This window comes from Pygocentrus nattereri, chromosome 27, assembly GCF_015220715.1.
Source record: "Pygocentrus nattereri isolate fPygNat1 chromosome 27, fPygNat1.pri, whole genome shotgun sequence".
In the NCBI taxonomy this organism is placed as follows: domain Eukaryota; kingdom Metazoa; phylum Chordata; class Actinopteri; order Characiformes; family Serrasalmidae; genus Pygocentrus; species Pygocentrus nattereri.
Window position 1 is genome coordinate 11,674,036 of NC_051237.1, and position 19,755 is coordinate 11,693,790.

The 19,755-nt window shown below is 41.0% G+C and overlaps 1 protein-coding gene across 6 annotated transcripts in view; it reads right to left on the reverse strand.

Annotated features, from left to right (window-relative positions):
* Window positions 1–330: 330 nt before the first annotated feature.
* The window catches only part of trps1 (trichorhinophalangeal syndrome I), a 141,600-nt gene continuing 122,175 nt past the window's right edge, over window positions 331–19,755 (reverse strand). For all 6 annotated transcript variants that reach the window (XM_017696626.2, XM_037535496.1, XM_037535497.1 and 3 more), the window contains 2 exons: window positions 16,261–16,383; window positions 331–4,183 (listed from right to left, as the gene is read on the reverse strand). In XM_017696626.2, the coding sequence (XP_017552115.2) occupies window positions 3,017–4,183; window positions 16,261–16,383 (1,290 nt within the window). In that variant the 3' untranslated portion in view covers window positions 331–3,016. The remainder of the gene's footprint in view (window positions 4,184–16,260; window positions 16,384–19,755) is intronic.

Consider the following 19,755-nt stretch of genomic DNA (forward strand, 5'->3'; position numbering starts at 1 on the left):
GTATTGTGTCACGTGACTGTGGAAGTCCTCTCAGTTCAGCTCATCAACCTGTGAGATGTGTGCTAGCGCTCCACACTGGACAGAATAATCAATGGACCTGAGGCAGTCTGAAGAGCACTTGCCATTGACCAGTGGACTCCAAGCTCTGTTTTGTTTGAAGTTGACAGGTGTGAGATTTGGCGTTTTGTTTGTGTCAAGAAAAATGGAGATGGTAAATGGCTCTGGATGTGTTGGCATCTCTTTTTAAAGAGCATAAGATGCCACAGAATGTTAATTACTGCAGAGTGGGGAAGTTTAAATGACACAATAAATGAGACAGCATGCACAACATTTGCCAAAATGTTTTGTTATTACTTTATTAATTATTATTATTATTATTATTATCGTCATCATCATTATTCAAGTTTAGATGTAACAGACATCTTTGCCATCTTTGTTGAATCTTTTTGCATGTAAAAACCTACACAAAAAAAGTTAAGGTGGCAGTTGAAGAAAATCAAAATAAAGAAATTCTAAACCATCATCTATGTACTTTAAATGCAGCAAGTGTAAAAACAATAACGTTCTAAAAATAATAGTTAAAACATTTACATAGTTTTGCCTTCTGCCTCGACCAGGGGTAAACTGGCTTCCAGGCACAAACAAATACTCCTTTGTGTTTCAATGTTGGTAAAGCCTTATACAAGGCCTTCAAAGAAAAAAACAAAAAAAGGCACAATCTTGTTCACTTATTACAATGCAGTACCTGTTCATAGTCATAGCATGCTAATAAAACGATTCATCTTTCTTCCTTGGCAATAAACAGAATAACTGAAGTGCAAGCATTAACATAATTACAAATTAAACTGAAAGGTTCGCCAAAAAAAAAAGAAAACAAATTCTTACGTCATGTAATACCCAACTGTATAAATGCTCCAATGAAAAGCGACAGTTTATAATTATTTCAATTATTTTCCAAGAGGCTTCGCAGTTAAGCAGCATCGTAAGGCTATAAGTGAGGATCTGTGAAATGCAGAGACGTCCTTGAGACCTTGAGACATCCGGAGCATCTCTCTCTCTTTCCCTCTCTCCCTCTCACCTCCCCAGTTTGTATAAATAATGTCTATGTGTAGCCAGGCAAAACCCAGCTCGCTGAGCCCATGGCCGAAAAAAAGGGAACTGTGGGTAGGAGAAACGTACAGTGGAACAAAACAGAGAGTACAGACATCTTGAAGCTGCTAGTAAACAAAAACATGAGCTGCTGTGGACTATGTTACACTAGACGCAGAGGTTCCTCCTTTGAAAGGAAACAAATTGAAAACTAAACAGAAAAGTGAAAATGCATGCACACCTGACAATCTAAGCTGTTGATCTCATAAAGTCATCATGACTTTTTATATTGGAGATGATTCCAAATGTGTAATGGAGACATTTTAGGGCAAAACATTTGATCAGTAATAGTCTGTTATCTATTCTCTATAATAGAAGAACAAAGAGTTGCAAAGCAAGCGTGAACCAAAGTGTATCTCAGTACAGCATTACAATGTTGCACTTCTCTAAGGAAAGCTTCATCAAAAGGCACCTAAAACACCTGCACTTACTAAGTGCAACAGTTCTCTATGTCTGAATATAATGTGGAGTAACTGGCAGGTTTGTTTCCATGTCTGTTTCCTATAGGAAATCACTTAAAGATAATCCTATACTCTTCTAAAATGTGGAATTCAATAGAATTCATGGTGGCTGAAATACCTGGACGGGGGGGCAAAGAGGTTTATTCACACCAAAATTAGCACATAAAGCCTTATCAGCTTCCCTTGAAATTGTTCAATGTCTGTAGACAAACACAGGGAGATTGAAGTCCAAGATGACATGCCATTCAACTACAAAGCATAAGTACATGAAAAAAGAGGTGGCAAAACAAAGTCATGAAGAACAACACTTGGAATGGATAGTGCCTTTGGTGGCCAAAGAATGTTCCACCTTAAAAAAGAAACAACAAAGGAAAAAAAACATGAAAAATATGAATGATCGTATCTCTCCTGTTTAGGTGGGAAAAAAAAACAATTAGCAGGTGTTTGCTTCATTACCTTGTTTGCTACATTTGCAAATGTAAACTTTTTCAGAGCCGTGCTCAAGGCCCTTATTCAGATGCAAGTTCAATGTTGCATATCAACATATCAGGTAGAAAATACTTTGTACATTATATCAGGCACTGATAATATGATTATTCCTATTAACAACTTAGAAAAAAAATATCTTTTTTTCCATTCCTTCCCAAATTTCTAGAGTGATAATTAGCTCCGCATCCCTGCAACTAAGGCAGCAGCTATCATGTCTTGATGGAATTATGTAACAATAATAACCCGACCCTACGCACTGGAGGGGAAAAATACATTAATGAAAAGCAACACTAAACCATAAGATATTTAGTAAAATGTTAACCAGAGACAGAAAGGCCTAAACTAATGTGTCTTGCCTATTTCAGCCATATACATTCCCTGAGGATGTTTGTTTTGAGGACAAATATCACTTATACTGTTGCCATAGTGACAGAGGACTGGCATGTTTGCGCACTCTTTGCCACGTCCCACATCCTCGATTTGTTCAAAACCAGGTAAGAGAACTTTCCAGAAGGCTGGAAACAGCCTGAACATAAACAGAAATTCAGTTTGAGCAGATTAACCCAGCTTACTGAACTGCTTTGTCAAAATGATATGCCTGGGTTAAAATACGTAAAAAAAAATCTAAATTGATAAACTACTTGTACCATTTTCCTCAAAAGCAGTTCTTTAAAAAATTGAAAACAGCCAAGAGTTTGTTGTGTTTGAACTCGAATAGAAATGCTATGCTGACTGAAGCTCTCTATGTTGATTGCAGAGGCACCAGGAACCATCTTGGCAAAAAAAAAAAAAAAAGAAGAAGAAAGAAAAATTCTATGCATTCTTTCGTACGTTGTCTGTTTTTCTCCCACTGATTTTCTGATGGGCTCCTTAGACACTGCTCGAGTTGTGCTAAAAGGTCCGCTGGGCTACAGGCTTCACTCGTCAGTGGCCTTTGCGCTGGCGTCTGGAGCTGGCCGGTGGAGGCCTCGCTGGATGTGGGTGGTGAAGTCGTACTTATCAGCACAAGCGTGCAGGCAGATGCTGCACTGGAAGGGCCCGCCGTCGCCATGACAACTCATGTGCAGAGCGTACATGACCTCATCTAGGAACACAATGCCACAGTGGGCGCACTTGCTGGACAGGTCATCCTGGGTGCTCTGATCCACCCTATCTGGTTTGGTGGGCTGTGGCGGTACAGCATCTTCCTCTTTGGCCTCTATTGGCCTGTCCCACTCACTCTCTCTGTCTGCTAATGGCGAGGCCCGTTTCTCCAGCTGGGCCTTCTCCTTGACCATATTGGCGCCATTGGGCATGGGGCTAGGTTTGGAATGCTTCATGGCCAGGTCAAGAGGGGTGTCGCTGTCTGGTACAGCAGAAGAAGGGGGCGGAGGGGGGAAGTGAGGGGGCAAGCCGAAGGTAGGGTAAGGCACGAAGCTTTGGCACGGGTTTGGCAGGCTGGCCACGTGGCCGAGGTAATGGCCCGGGTTTCCTGGCACAGACATCTTGTACTTAGTCCAGAAGCGCAGCCAGTCGGCCTCGCTCTGCAGGTCACTGTGGATGAAAGGCAGGCTGAAGATAGGGTACTGGTATTTCTCAATGGGGCTTCCAGGGGGCGAATAGCTGGCCTGCTTGGATGGACGCATGTATTTCTCAATGGGACTGCCCCTCTCAGAGCCGCCTTTGCTGTCTGGGCCACCTTGTGAGCCCCCACTCACCCCGTTGCCCTCTGCTCCGACCTCCGCAGGGCTCTTGTGCATGTGCAATGGTGGCATGCGCTTGTGGATTTCCAGCGTCTGGCTGAGCAGAAAGGCATGGGTGGAGCGGGGACTGGGGTGGCCCTTTGGGCCTGACGGGCCGTAACCCTCATATTTGGTCAGTTGGGCCTGGGCAGAGTCAGCGCGAGGCAGCGGCCCATCAGCCCCCGGTTCATCTGGCCTACGCTCCAGCGGGCTGCCGTTCAAGCGCTCTTCACTGTTCACACGTTGCTGTTTGGAGCCCACCTGTTCGGACGGAAGGCTGTCTGGATTGAGTCGCTTTCGTGTGCGCCGGCGGATAATCTGCTCACCGTTGTTCTGTTTGATGATGTTCAGTGGCCTGGGTGTCTGAGAGACAAAGAGAGATGGAGAGACACAGAATTGAAGAGATGGAGAAAAATTAAGAGATGGGTAAGGAAAGAAAAATGGAAGCGCAGAGTAAGAGAGAGAGAGAGAGAGAGCGAGAGAGAAAGAGAGAGAGACAGAGAGACATCATGAGGGTTTAAGCTATTATGAAGCATTATGAAAGCTTATTAAAGCTGGGACACATCAATTTGTTGATAGTTATAAAAATCTGTGAGAAAAAGGGGGTTTGTCAGCAAAAATTGTGATTAATCACATTGTGTAAGTTAATTTTGATTAATTGCTGAGATTTTTCAACGCACTCCTACCATTGCTGCTACTACTACTACTACTACTACTACTACTACTACTACTACTAATAATAATAATAATAATATTTTCATGCCGGTAGCAGCTCAAAGTGCTTAACAAACCACCAAAGACGTTCTCCAGTGGTCACGTTATTGATATTACTGATATTCCTTGCTGGCATCAGCACCTTGTTTTGCGTACTTAAGTCTCAAAGTAAGATTTGGTAAAACATAAATTCATGGCATGGCAGTAGCTTGAAATAGCATTTTTTGTCAAGAGTAGCATCAACAACACTTTCTATGTAAAAACTATTTGTACGAGATACAATCATGGAGTCATAGCAACAACAGGTGTTCAAAGCTGGAACCACTGAAGATTTGAAGTGACAAGATCAAACTAGGAAAACGCATTAACAGCATTAAAAATGAGTACTTTTGATCATACGTTAACTTTGAGACCACTAACATATATAAGGCACTGATCCCTAAGCCTGAGTTCCCCTTCAGACTCCCAGTGTTTTCTCTGTTCTAACACTTTTGACCCGACTAATCAGTCAATTAATAAGTCTGGCCTTAGTTGAAGTCAGTGTATTACAGCAGAAAAACACCAAAATGTGCAGGACAGAGGGGGACTCCACGCTCATGATTCTAACAATCAGGATGATATGCTAAACTTACAACTTGACTTCGCAGTGCTCTTGCTTTCACTGGTGGTACTGAAGCACAAGATCACGCAGCTGGACTGGGTGTATGGGTTGGTTTAAGCAGATATTCAACTGTCCATTACTGGCTGAGAGGGGTCACTGCCCCACTCAGCAGTAAGGATCTCCCATTCCACAGCTCCATAGAAAAACACTACTTAAGTGTCAGGATAAACATATATTCTTAAGATGACTCTATAAAAAATAACAGTGATTTACTGCATGGTCATAATGCTACCTTCACTCAGGTAGAGTTCAGAATATGTGAGATTTTCTTAGTCTCTGAGTTTCCTACGGCACTTCCACTGCAAGATTCAAGGCCTTTTAGTATCTCTATTTCCACAAACCTTTGAGGTGTGATTCACAGAGATGCTCAGGAGACACTAAAAAGAACCCAAAGAGCTCCTTGTGTGAAGAGCGCTGAAGTTTGACTTCCGTGGATCTGTGCTACAAACGGTCCCTATTCTAATGAGATTTCATCGTAATGATTCATCTCTTCTGGGACTCTAAGGACACACTCCACTAATTAGGCTGGTTAGCGTAATAATCGGTCATCAAAAGACTATTAATTATTACTGCTTTGTTTCTGTTAGTTCTGCTGAGTTATGCCAGGCTCTCTTATACAGACAATTGCAGACAGCTTTTCTGCAAATAAGCAAATATTCATTCATGGATTAAGCAGTTGAATCCTTAATGTCAGTCAACATCATTGTGTGATGGGACAGCGTTAAAAACAGTAACCTGTGTTTAACACTGACACATGTAGAGACACGTTTAACATGATACATGTCGAGACTTTCCCTTTAATTAATTAGCAGTTACGATGTGTGTATTTTGAGGTTGGCCAGATCAGTGAGTGGAATTGGATGCTTCTGAGTGCTGCTTTTTTCTATTACTTTATAGAAGACGTATGGTGCTGTCTTAATTGTTGGATGCCCTGCAACAGTTTGGGAGTGAGCATGCACACACATTCAGAACACAATTCAGGTCATTAAGAGCGTATTGTTTATTTAATCAGAGTAACAACAAAAGGTGACTGCAGTGTGAGGTGTATCTCTATCAACACTAAAGAGGTCACCTGTGATTCTTTACTTATTAAAATAATGCGATACATCTGTGGAGCCGCGTGACCTTCTAACAGATGGCTGCTTGAGTTTGAGCGCTGTTCCCACCGTCGGTAATATATCACTTTATTCCAAGGACAGACTGTTGTTTTATCTTTTATTTGGCGTCTAAAGTGTTGAAGACATGTCTAAATTGCAAGAAAGTCAAGATTTTCCGCTCTTTAATGCCCCACGGCCTCAACGCTCTAGCACTGCCAAGAAGAAGAGCCTTGACGAACATGGCGACCTTAGCCGAAACAATCCAGCGCTAACTGATGTGAGAAATTAGCTCCCGACTTGGATTAATAGACTCTCAGCTGGACAGCATTGACACGCGCCTCAATACCATTGGTAGCTCCATATCCACACCACAAGAATCGTTGGTTACTTTAACAGAGAGTTTCCTCTAATGCCCATCTGTCTGAAGCTGAGAACAGGACCTCCACGCTGGACGACTCGGCACACACTCAGACCGCGATAGCTAAGCTGAGAGGAGAACTAGTGCAATTGCTAACAAAAGTTGATGACCTGGAAAACCGGAGCCAGCATAAAAATCTGAGAATAATCGGTCTTCCTGAGAAAGCTGAGGGTTCCAATTTAACAAAGTTTCTAAGAGAGATGCTCCCTGCTTGGCTGGAGCTTCCCGCCAACCTTAGCTTGGAGATCGAACGGGCGCACAGAACACCTACTGTGCTCTCAAGCTCAAAGACGTTGCCACAGAGCATCACAGTCCAGTTCTTGCACTACACCAACAAAGAGACGGTACTTCGAGCTGCCCAGGTGAAACGGCACGTCCTACATAACAACAGCACTGCTCGTATTTTCCAAGACTTTTCCACACAGGTAATGAGGAGTCGCCGGGAGTTCGAAGCGGTGAAAAATGCAGCCTCGCAGCCAAGCTTATGTACCAGGGCTTCACTTACCCCGCGAAGCTGCAGTGTCTTTACAAAGGGAAAATACCTGTTTTCGACACCTGCTGCAGCCCAGGATTTCTTGAAAACTCTTGAGACCACATACCCACAGGAGTTGGCGGAAAAAAACATGAATGATTATGGCTTTGCGAGTCACTGGGGTGAATAATTGATAAACAACATTCTCCGGATTCGAGGTACTGTTTAAATTGTACAAAACATAGTATAGACTCCTGATTTGGTCCTTTGTTGGACTGTCTGGTCTAATAAATGGCCTTGACGCTTTGTTGGATTTCTTTATTTTATTTATTTTTTTATGTATTTATTCTTCTTCCCTCAAAGCTTTGTTTTATGGAATGCAGTTTGTCTTGGCCTGGTTGTAGGAATTCCTTCTAATAATCCCCATCACAAGCAATAGTTTTAGTTTTTTGCTTGTTTGTTCTTCTTTTTCTTATAATTATGTATTTACCATCATTTTCTTTTCCTCTACTGGGGATTGCCGTTATGTCTGTAATTTGGGGTATGTCTTACCGGGTTGTTCTACAGTTGTTGGATTACAAAAAGCACTCAATGTTCAGTCTCTCACATGGGCCACACATATAGTCAATACACATATTCTTATCTATTAAGATATGGATAGTTTATATAAATGTACATGGAACGTAAAGGGTTTGGGTCATGCAATTAAGCATAAAAAAATGAACTTTTTTGAAAAAAAGAAAACCTCTATAGCAATTCTCCAGGAGACACACCTTTCTGATAAAGAGCATTTAAAATGAAAATGAGACTGGGTTGGGCAGGTCTACTTCTCTTATTGCTCCTCAATGCCACACAGAAGAGGTACTGCAATCTTAATTAGTAAGTATCTACCGTTCACATGTGAATCTCAAATGAACGACCCTGAGGGAAGATTTGTCTTAATTTCAGGTACACTGTTGGGTCAACATGTTACCATACTTAGTGTCTATGCCCCTAATGAAGAGTCCCCCAAATTAATGTCAGATATAGTACTGTCTTTTAATCAACATTGTAAAGGGATGGGACTCTTGGCAGGTGACTTTAACTGCACAATGGACCATGTAATGGATAGATCATCACCAAGCACATTTTCTAATTCTAGATCCTCATCAGTTTTAAAAGACATGTGTAAGAATGCTGATCTAGTTGATATCTGGCGAGAACTGAACCCATTGACTAGAAATTACACCTTTTATTCTAATCCACATTCTTCTTACTCCAGAATCGCCTATATCTTTATCCCAAGTAGCTTTGTCCAGTCCTGCCAGATCGGTTCAATTGTTTTATTAGATCATGCCCCAGTTACTGTACATGTTAATTTTGACATTCCTATGTGTAAAAGCAGACTCTGGAGATTTAACTGTTCCCTTTTATCAGATGCTGCATTCTGTGACCTAGTATGATACTGGATTAAAGAATATAGGGAATTTAACAAAGACTATAATGTCACACGATTTACACAGTGGGACACTCTGAAGGCCACAATTCATGGGCATATATCCTACACCTCATCATGTCAAAAAATCAAAACACAAAATTGGATGTATTTAGATAAAGGAAGTAGCATACCATGAGCAGCTGCACAAATCAAATCCTAAAGAATCCAACTGGGCCTTTTATGTAATGCCAGAGCTAAACTTAATCTAGGATATACAAATCATACTAACAAATTACAATTCTTTTCTAAGCAAAAGTATTATGAATACGGTAACAAACCTAGTAGATTAAAAAAGAACAATCAGAGCGATTAATAAAATCTGTGAGGACACTGACTGGTTTACATACATACAATCCAAAGGTGATCAATACAACTTTTAAAACCTACTATAAATCCTTACATAAATCCCAAAATAAAGTTTTAGAATCTGATATTACTGCATATTTAGATAATATATCGCTTCTGGCAGTCTCAGACAATGACGAATGCAGTCTTAATGCCCCTTTCTCACCCAAAGAAATTTTTGGTGCCATCTAGTCAATGCCCTAGCGGAAAACATCGGGACCCGATGGCTATCCTGTTGAATTTTATAGAACATTTTGGCCTGAACTTCAATCTATATTATTGCCATTCATTATGGATCTGAGTACTCAAAATACCATGCCTGAAACCTGGAAAAGCGCTTCAATATGCTTCATACTTAAGAAAGACAAAGACCCAGCAGACTGCACCTCTTACAGACCAATAAGCTTAATAAAGGCAGATTGTAAAATTTTTGCTAAAGCTCTGGCATGGCAATTAGAGGTGACTTTAGCTAAACCAGAACAAACTGGATTCATAAGAATGCAATTTGGTTCTGATAATATAGGTAGACTGCTGAATATTATTGATTTTATTAGAAAAAGTAACAATCCTACCATTATTGTTTCTCTTGATGTAGAGAAAGCGTTTGATAGGATTAAATGGCCATTCTTGTTTGCTGTTCTTAAAAAATTCTATTTGGGTCCTAATTTTATTAATTTAGTTAAACTGCTAGTGTGAATAACCTTAAAAGCGTTAAGAACCTTCAACAGTGTTAAGGTTCTATACCAATTAAAGGTTTTTTCCTAGAACTGTATGGCCAAGGATGACTAAGAAACTTTTTAAAATAAAGGTGCCTAAAAGAGGTTCTTCTGAGCTTTTGTTTCCTACTGAATGGTTATCATTTATCCTGGTTTGAGAAACCATTTATCCTGGTTTCTCTTTCTGTGCTACACTGGAAACTACTGTGGTCGGCAAGATGTGAAGAAAGACATTTTTCTCTCAGTGGTGTACCTGCAAGTGAGAGGGAAAGAACTGCGTGTGCTTTCATTCTTCACCATGGCCACAATATCATGATTTGTCTGCAATTTATTCTACTGCTCTGATATCTCATCATGCCTCTGGACACCGGCATGCAGGCAGCAAACTTCAGTCAGGTGACGTGGCTCATCTCTCGTTGCTCTCTGCCGCCAGATACACACTCCTACATTCTATCTCTCTCTCTCCACAGAAAACCCCTACAATCCACCGGGAGCCACAGCTAATTGGGAGGGCAGAGGCAGGAGAAGAAGGTGAAGCCATGTCTTTTTTTTTCTCTCGCTCTTACGCTTTCTGCAGGGCTGTGAAGAGCAAATTTGCTACCAGAAGCAACAAGAATGCAAATAAAAGTGCTGTGATTTCCTCCTTCCTGGGTCGCTGGATGGCTGTGAGCAGGGAAAGCCGGCAGGGGACATTAAACTCGCATGGCAGCTGGTTGCCTTTATTGCACCGTGATCTGTCGACATGCTCCTGGGGCAAACGCAGGCAATAGGAGGGCAAGAAAGGTTGAAAAAAAATAAAAAGGGGAGAAGCCCTGAGAAGCAAGTGAAAATGATAGAGAGGGAGAACATATCATTCTCCCATCCCCCCAATGGTCCACCTCCCACCCCAAAGCTGCAGGAAATGGGATTTATACAGACACACACTTTTACCGACGCTCCTTCCACAGAAGCTATCTGGCTCTGCACCATATGTTCAATCTCACCAGGAGAAAATACACATTTTTGAGCAATGTTTGTTTGTTGGGGAATAAAAGGGGATCATTTATACAAATTTCATGCTGCTGCTTAAGTTCACTTAATGCCATGCGCTGGATGTTGTGAAAATGAAAGCTTTGGCTCTTTGGGAGCTGTCAGGCTGTCTGTCCAAAGAGAAGAGCTCTATGAAAAGTCAGACAAAAAGAAAGAGTGCCCTCTACTGCCGGACCACTTCTGGCCCTCAGCGCACACGTACACCACATGCACACATGCACCACTCTCTGCCTCCCTGTCTCTCTTTTCCTCATATCATCGCTCTGTCTGCCTTTATCCAGGCGAAATTTCATTTAGGTTTTCAATTTTTTTTAAATAAGATTTCTGAGCAGCAAAATGAAAGTTAAGTTCATAGCATTATGATTAACTACAGAAACTGCTTTTATTAGAAATGACTGCATATTAGATAGACTCCTCTCTTTGCACTTCACTATAATGCTGGCTCTAATAAATATGCTACAGAGATTTAAAAGCATTTGGGCAAAATTAAAATTTTATTATACTGAAGTATTTAACAGGATTTACAGTTTATACCTGCAAATTCAAATTTACTGCCACTTTACTGTTTTCGTAAGAATTTAAACATGTACATATTGCAAGTTTCTCTTTTTTGTCTTCAATTATTAAAGTGTTTATTCTTTACATAAATGGTTACAACTGTAATAACTGCAATTTCCCTCTAGGATCAATAAAGTATTCTGATTCTGATTCATGTAACATTTTCCCTCAAAAGCATTTCTTACTCAATTTTCTTCTAAACAGTTAAGTTTTGTTAAGTTTGTCCTGTGGAAGCCCAGAAGTCATTTTTACTTCATAACTTTAGAATCATGCAAAAATGAAATACCTAAGCAAATAAAATAATCCAAATCCTTCAAACTACACAGTCAAGTGAAAGAAACAAGTGAAAGAAAAATACATGTCTTGCTCTTATTTCTATCTATACCTATAAATAATATAAAAGATTAATAATGCAGGAGAATTGTGTGCATCACTACAGACATATCTGTGATTCACATCTTACATCTCTTTGATGATCATGCTGCATATTCTTCCCAGACAAAGATATTGCAGCTCAGAGACCACCCTACATCTATTCCATTTCTAGTCAAAATAGCCATTATGTACAAATTATTCATTTTTCAGCTTGGGAAAAAACATATTTAAGAAAAAATTTACAAATTCCTCAATGACTAAATATAAAACTTCAATATTTTGTGTGTCAAATCTTCAGCTTTTCTTATAAATCTGCAGGGATCTCTTTCCACACCTTCAAAACTCTTGGAAGTTTTTCTGCTGCTCAAGATCCAGTCTCAAACACATCCAATAATGCTGAAGTCTGGACTCTAAGATGGTCAATCTAGCATCTTTTTTGTCCATTTTCCTTTCTCAGGAAGAGCTTCTTGACAACTCCATCCTTTTAGACTAATAGTGTTGAGTTGTCTTCTCACAGTGGAAGAATGGACAGAAACACCTGTGGATTTTTCAGATCTGAAGCAAGAGTGGAGCTTGATTTTCTCCTCCCTCTCAAAGATGAAAGCTTTAAGAACTTTTTAAGTTAAGTGATACTTTTTAATTCCACAAACAGGGAAATTTCACGTCCGCATTTAACCCGTCCATGAAGTGAAACACCTTATACACACTAGTGAATACACACACACTAGGGGGCAGTGAGCAAACTTGCCATATCCACGGCGCCCAGAGAGCAATTGGGGGTTAGGTGTCTTGCTCAAGGACACCTCAATCATGGACTGTCAGCACTACGGATCGAACCGGCAACCTTCCGGTCACACGGCCAGTTCCCTAACCTCCAGCCCACGACTGATGGGAACAGCTTTGGTGGTCTACCAGGTCTTGCACAGTTAGTTTGGGTTTCCATTTCTTCAAAGACATTTAATACTCCCCATTTTTGGAAATCCTTTTTTTTCATTTGATTTTTTCTTTTCTTATGGAAGTGGATTATCTCATATTTACTCTCCTCAGAAATATTTCCTCAACAATCAGTAACTTGTACTTGACAGGAAGTTAAAGAAAAGAAGGATGGTTTTTGACTTTTAAAAAATGCTCTCTCGCTCTCTCTCTATATATATATATATATATCATACATCCTATGTTTTTCTCACATTTTGCTGCATTCTTATTCTCAAAAGTTTTCAGAGCAGTGAGATTCTTTGACTGCTTTCGGTGTGCCTCGAGGCAATGGACCACGGCACCCGAGTCTGCTGACAACAGATAAAACCAAGCCCACCTTCAGCCCCACGTTTCTCTTTCCTCTGCAACCCTGAGCACCTCGCAGTGCTCCTCACATCGCAATTCCTTTCAGTGCTCCTCCCGCACATGCTTGTTTTCTGCATTTCAAAACCAGCACTGTTCCCCTGCCTCCATGCAGTTTAAAGCCTCCTCAACGCTGCAGTGCAGCTCAGAAGGCTGGAGGAGGCTTTTACGGGACTAAACATGAAGGAGTGTGGCTGAGGTCACTTCTCTGAATGTGCATGAGGAAAGCAATAAATAAATAAATTCTGTTCTAGAGTTAACATCATTTTACATCTTGACTTTTGAAGATCCCTCCCAACTTTCTTTTTTATTTTAGAGGTTCACAAAGCTCAGGAGCTGAGAGAAACTTTTCAGGCAATATTCAGCTCCTCAGGTCTGTGTCCCACATAATAAAAAGGCTGTGTCAATGAGTCTTGTGTGAAAAATGAGACAGAGGCTTTTCACTGAGTTTTATATTGGGCTGTGACACAGCACAGCACTGTGCGCATGTTGAGTCCTATTATTAGAAGATAAAATCTGAAAGACATTTATTGTTGCAATGTGTTCTAGCACGAGGAGCCCAGACCTCCATTTAGAGCCCACTACGGTGTGGGTTTATGAGGTGATATTATGAAATGATTTCTGTGCCGCATATAAAAGTTTTTATTCAAAAGTATAAAAATACTACTGGAATCCCATTGCCAAGTCCAAATGAAGGACAGAGGCCTCTACACTACACTAGTGTGCCATCCGTGAAACAGTCAAGCTGATTAATTAGCTGATAAGAAAAAAAAGTGCCATCAAAAAAACCTCTCCCTAAACTTCTTCCTACCTCCTTCTCTTTCTTTAGCTATAAAAGTGAACATGGCTTAGCATCCACTAGTTAAAAGGGGGCCAATGCTGAAAAAAGTTAACAAACAAGGCAATTCTGTGGCCAGTCAGAGACGTTTCAGAGAAGCTAATGTACTGATAATCCCGTGTTTATTAAGTGCTGACAGAGCACGAGGTGCCTGATTGTCAGTAGAATCGCTACTTTATAGGAAAAACAAAGGCAAGGACAGTGAGATAAAATGATACTATATCTATCATATACTATATTATATACTATAATTATATATACTATATACTATAATTATCAGTTAATAATCACACATGAACACTACATTACTAATAAAAATACTTATTATTAAAATATTGCATTATCTGTAGTAGCACATACAATGAAGGGCTCATACCATATATCTTTCTTATACATTATTACTGTGCCCCAGAGGTCCACTAACAACTTTTATGTGGATTTATGTACCTAAGACAATCACAATTTATTTTTACATGACTGTTTTCTCTTTTTATATCTTAGGATTAAAGGCTTTTCAGCTACTATGCCTTCTGTAAGTGATTTCTATTCTGATTAGCTGCTTGGTGTTATGTCTCATTAAAAACCAAACGACCAGGCCAAGGTACTTCTTGTAACTTGTATATTACTGGGGGGGGCTAAACTGCTGCGGGCTGAATAGGGAAATATATGTAAAATGGTTGGTTTTGGTGACATCACAAAAACAACTATTTGAAAATGGGCTGTTGTTGCACTTTGATTTCCATGTACTGTATGGACTGGGAAGCAAATGGTACATTTATATACTACATTATACTACAAGAAAAGTTGTTTTTCCACGATACAGACCCTTTAAAACTCACCTATCACCTATCAAAATAAAATCCAGAATTTGCATAAATGACACCATATTTAAACTGAATTAAGTCAATACATTTTTGAAGTTCTATACATGCATTAGGAAGAACTAAGATAAAGTAGACGTTAAAGAAAAGACAAAATTACACCACATGGGATCAAATTCTCCATCGCATGTGGCAAGGTACGTCGTGAATACGGTGTTTCCTAAACCTGGACATGAAGCCAGCATTGAGTGTAAGTGGTGCAGACAGAAAGTCAGATTTGAGCGTCTGTGGTGGGCTGTTAACGGGCCCCGAGCCCACTCAAACCACCAGGTGGCACGGTCTCTGAAAGAGCGCCTTGTGCCTGGGCTGTGCCGTGCTGCCTTAACCTAGCCGACCACACTGACTCAGGCAGACCCCTGTATCGGGGCCCCCGCCACCCAGGCTCTGGGGCTGATAGCCCAGGGCCGCCACAGAGAAAGAGAGCCTCCCAGATCAAATGCTTCTCATATTAAGGGGGAAACTGGCTCAGCCCAGTTCCAGCTGAGTTCCAAAGCTTAAATGTATGAATGTATAACCAGAGTAAATTCTAGCAATGGACTCTGGGCACAGGCACAATGCTTACTCTGTTTCGGCTGTGTAATTCCTCACATGTTGACAAATTTGTTTACCCGCCGTGTTTATCCAGATGCTGTTTCAAAGGACGCACAAGTACGCTTAAAGATTCCAGGCAAGTATGAGTGAGGGAGATGACACACACACACACAGATGCGCGTGCACACACATATGGACTCAAATTTGCTCGTTCGGATCAAATTGAAGTCGGAGAGGAAAAGATATAAACCTATAGCTATAAACCCAATCCAATTGTAAAGTCCTTTCATGATTGAGCCCAGAGACAAGCTGTTTCAATATGTAGGAGGAGCTTGTTTTTCTGCTATTATGTGGGCTCCAAGGATTCTCATATAAACCAATAAACTAAATCAAAAGTAGACCTGTGCCCTGTGCGTCAATAAATATGTATCTATTCAAAATAGGGCCAAAATTAGGTTTTATCTATCCTTTAGAGTGTTGACATCATAACTTTGGCCTGATAAGGAATGCCATCATTTCTCTCAGTGAGCTAGAAAAACCTTCTCGAGCAGAACACTTTTAGATGGAAAGGAAGAGTAAGTGAGATTGCAGCAGGAGACGCGTGCAGAAGATTAAGAGCATGCAAGCGCGTGTGTGAAGGTGTGAACTCGACAGGCTTTTGGACTGGCGAGGGCTATTGTGCCTGGCCCAGGGGGTCAGGGTTGAGGTGCTTGGAAAGTTGAGGCTCTGGCTGGGTGCAGGATTACTTCCAGAGGGCCATTAGCTGTCCCACAGGCCAAAAGGTCAGTGACTCTTCAGAGCAACCGTCATGTCTTAGCTTAACAACACGGAAATGCAGTGGTCAGTCAGGAGCGGCTGCACTCCCACCTCTGTGTTTGGTTTGACTTTTCTTACTTTTTTTCTAGAATTTGTAGGTGGGCTGGTAAAACGTCCACCTCCCCTTCCCAACCTCCTCCCTCATTGGGTTGTTTTTCTATGCACCCCCCTTACCGAGTGAAGCTTCTGATAGAGGCCACACGCGTTGCACACGTAGCCCCCGTTGGCGTTCTTCCTCCACAGAGAGGTCTTGGTGGTCAGACAGTTGGCACAGAAGACCCCTGATCCCCGCCGTCTCTAAAACATTAAAAAGAGAGAGAGACATAGAGAGAGAATTAGAATCCGAGTGAATGAGGTTGCAGGCTACTAACAAGGCTGAATAGAGGGATCAGGAAAAGAAAAAAGAAAGTCAAAGAGGGAGGATAGATAAACTCAGAGATAAACTGAAAAAGGAGGAGACATATCATGAGGATTCTAGTAGCTAAGCAATCTAGCCTGATGGGGAGAGACATGCTCTGTCCAATCTGAAGGTCAGGCTATAGCGTGATTAGCAGAACCCAACTGATTCGCACTCTAATTAACCTTCTGCTGATTTATGGGAATTGTAAGATACCACTGTGTTGGAGGTAACAACACCAACTTCCCCCAGCTGCCTCAGTCTGGGTCAGCCACACTGCACTGACATGCCTAGAGCATCTCAGCAACCAAAACAATCTCATCCCCTCAGTGGGAACCCACTTTCAAAAACCTATTTACCTCTTACCAACTCGTCTCCACAGAGAGCGACAAATCTAGGATCTTCTCAACAGAAAATCTAAATCTTTAGATATATTGCATCCTTATTACATATGGCTACATTCAATATACTCTACGCCCAACACAAGATGTCCACTGAGCCATAAAAAAAGAGATGGGCACATGAATCATGTGCGAACTTCTGGTTTTATCAGTGACAGAAACTACATGTGAATCCCATGAGTCGGGAGGGGGGGTGAGTCAGCCGGGGCAGCATGCGAGAATTATCCAGATTATGGCCCCTGTAAAACTCATTTTGCCTTATAGAATATGTGCGATTTATTTAACTTCAGACGGCTTGTGTAGGGAGTATGGTCCCCCTGCCAGAAAAATACAATGCTCCTAATTGTGCTCTGATACATTTCGAATGGAAAGCTTTCTGCAGACATAATTTTGGCGCGGAGGCCGGAGAGCTTTCTTGGCAGGGAAAGGGCACTTGATTCATCGGGTGTTTCACAATGTATCAGTAAAAAGTTTTGGGGAGCAGCCAGTTCCCTATAGGGTAATTTTTCCATCCAGATGCGAGCACTATCGGAGAGCCCCCGCGTCAGCTAAACTAATTATGATCTTGCATTCGCTGATGCCTGCTCACTCTAACGCTCGACATCCGCCATTAATCACAGATACACGCAAAGTGAAAAGAAATGAAAGGGAATGAGGGATGGTAGCCCGCGTGGCCATAAAGCCTCCAAATGACGGCAATAATTTAATGGGATGGAGAAATGTTTTTAGTGGAGCTATCAGCAAGTGCAAAGCAGCCACGACAATTGCCCTTTTCATGTGAGGCGTAGCAGTCCCGCTCTGACCATGCTTCAGGCCAGAGGCTATTCTAAAACCCTTCCTGCCTGCTCTGTTGGGGCTCTTCTCTGGACAAATATTTTCTATGTCTCTGGATTATCATCTTGTCATCAGGTCTTTGAAAACTTGCTTGACGTTATATGTAGTTTTATTTCCAAACAAATGCAACTGTTTTCTTTTTCTGTTGGGTTTTTGGAAGTCAGAAAATAATGTCAAATTCTGCATTCAGTAAATGAGAATAGCAAGATCTGACCCTTTTAATGGCCAAGTACAAGATGTACAGAGAATTTCCCTTGGTGCAGGAGTCAACATAAATTCCAAAAATATTGAAGCACACAATATGGAAATATAAATGTACAAATAAGCTCAATTATGACTTTATCTTGCACCTGTGTGCAAGTGTCCAATGTCCAAATATGTCCTTTCAAATCCAAGATATGCCACAAGTGAATTAGATTAAAATCAAATTACAGATAATTTACATCTAATCCAATGCTTTCATACATCCCTAAAGCGAGAATGTATATATTTTCTCATCTCAGTGGGGTTTTTAGAGGGCCACATGCTAGGCCTGACAGGCGTGCCATGATTGATTGATTTATTCTTTCCTATCCTGTTCTAGCATTACAAGGCAAACAGAGTGTCCGTCATCAGCTCAGCGGAGTTTTCTCTCCGGCCCTCTGGCCTGCCGAGCTAAATCACTCACACGTGTTTCCTTGTGCCCTGCGTCTACTGCCTGCATTAGCACAGCTACTGAGAGCAGGGCTGATGTATGCAGCTCTATTTGTCTTGCTGCTCTCACCGGTTATTTGTCAAGGCACCCTAAACCAGGTACTGTTCAGCTGCAGCAGAAAACCAGGCCCAAAAGTGCCAAGGCAAACAAAATCAAACAAAAAAATCACCTCTTCTAAAACAAATCCATACTCAGCGCCCAACAGTCACTCGACGCTGCACATGGCTGCACTGTAATCGACCAGCGTTTCCTCACAAAGGTGTTTCTTTAATTTTGATATAGACCAGGTACAGGTACATGTGTGTTTGCCTCTTACAACTGAATGTGTGCATCCGGTCAAAGAGACAGCTCAGAGAAAACAATAGTCCACTAAAATGAAAAGTTATCAAGGATTGGATTTATTTAACCTTCATAATTAATCAGCGATGGACACTTACTTGACAATATTACAGACATACCAAAACACACAAGAGAACAACTGTCTGCAAACAGTGTCATTACACTACAAGGTCACACAAGTTAAAAATGAATAAAAATGAAATGGACAAAAATGGAATGGAATTAAAACAGCTTTGAAATTCCTAAACAGCCATATTGCCAAATCGCATGGTAAATCACTACATCGCTGCTGTCAGAATAAAACCCCTTATCTCCATTTTTGTCATTTTTCAGTTAACATAATTTAAAGGTACGCATGGTCCTATATACTGTGTGTAAATTCCATGATGAATGGACCAACAGAAATGACCTGAAATTACTTGGACAAAAGTCTGATCCCATTGATTTACATTAAAAATAAATGTTTAAATAATATTTAATAAATGTTTTTACCTTCTCATTATAAATAATATTTAATAAATGTTTTACCTTCTCATTATAAATAATGTTCAATAAAATGTTTTTACCTTCTCCTGTAAAGTTACAATTTTGGAGATACAAGGTTTTGATCCGACAACAGCGATATGCTTATTTCCATTAACAATACTATGTTGTAGAACTAAACACACCTTATTTACTTGTCTGGTCATACAGGTAGCTATTCCGCCCGAAGACTGCTGGGATAGGCTCCAGCATCCCCCCGCGACCCTGACGGAGAAGCGTCTTAGAAAATGGATGGATGGATGGATGGATGGATGGAACAAAAGGGCTACGGTTGTGGATCAGACATTTCAAAATACAGTGGGCGAGCAGGGCTTCGGCCCAAACTAGTTCTATTCAAACTAGAACACTGCATTAAGTGTACTCAATTACAGTGTTAACTTTGACACCACTAATTTATTTATTTTTATTTGTAAGTCATGTTTCATATATTTTGCCAACAACTCAGAGGTGATTTTGGCACT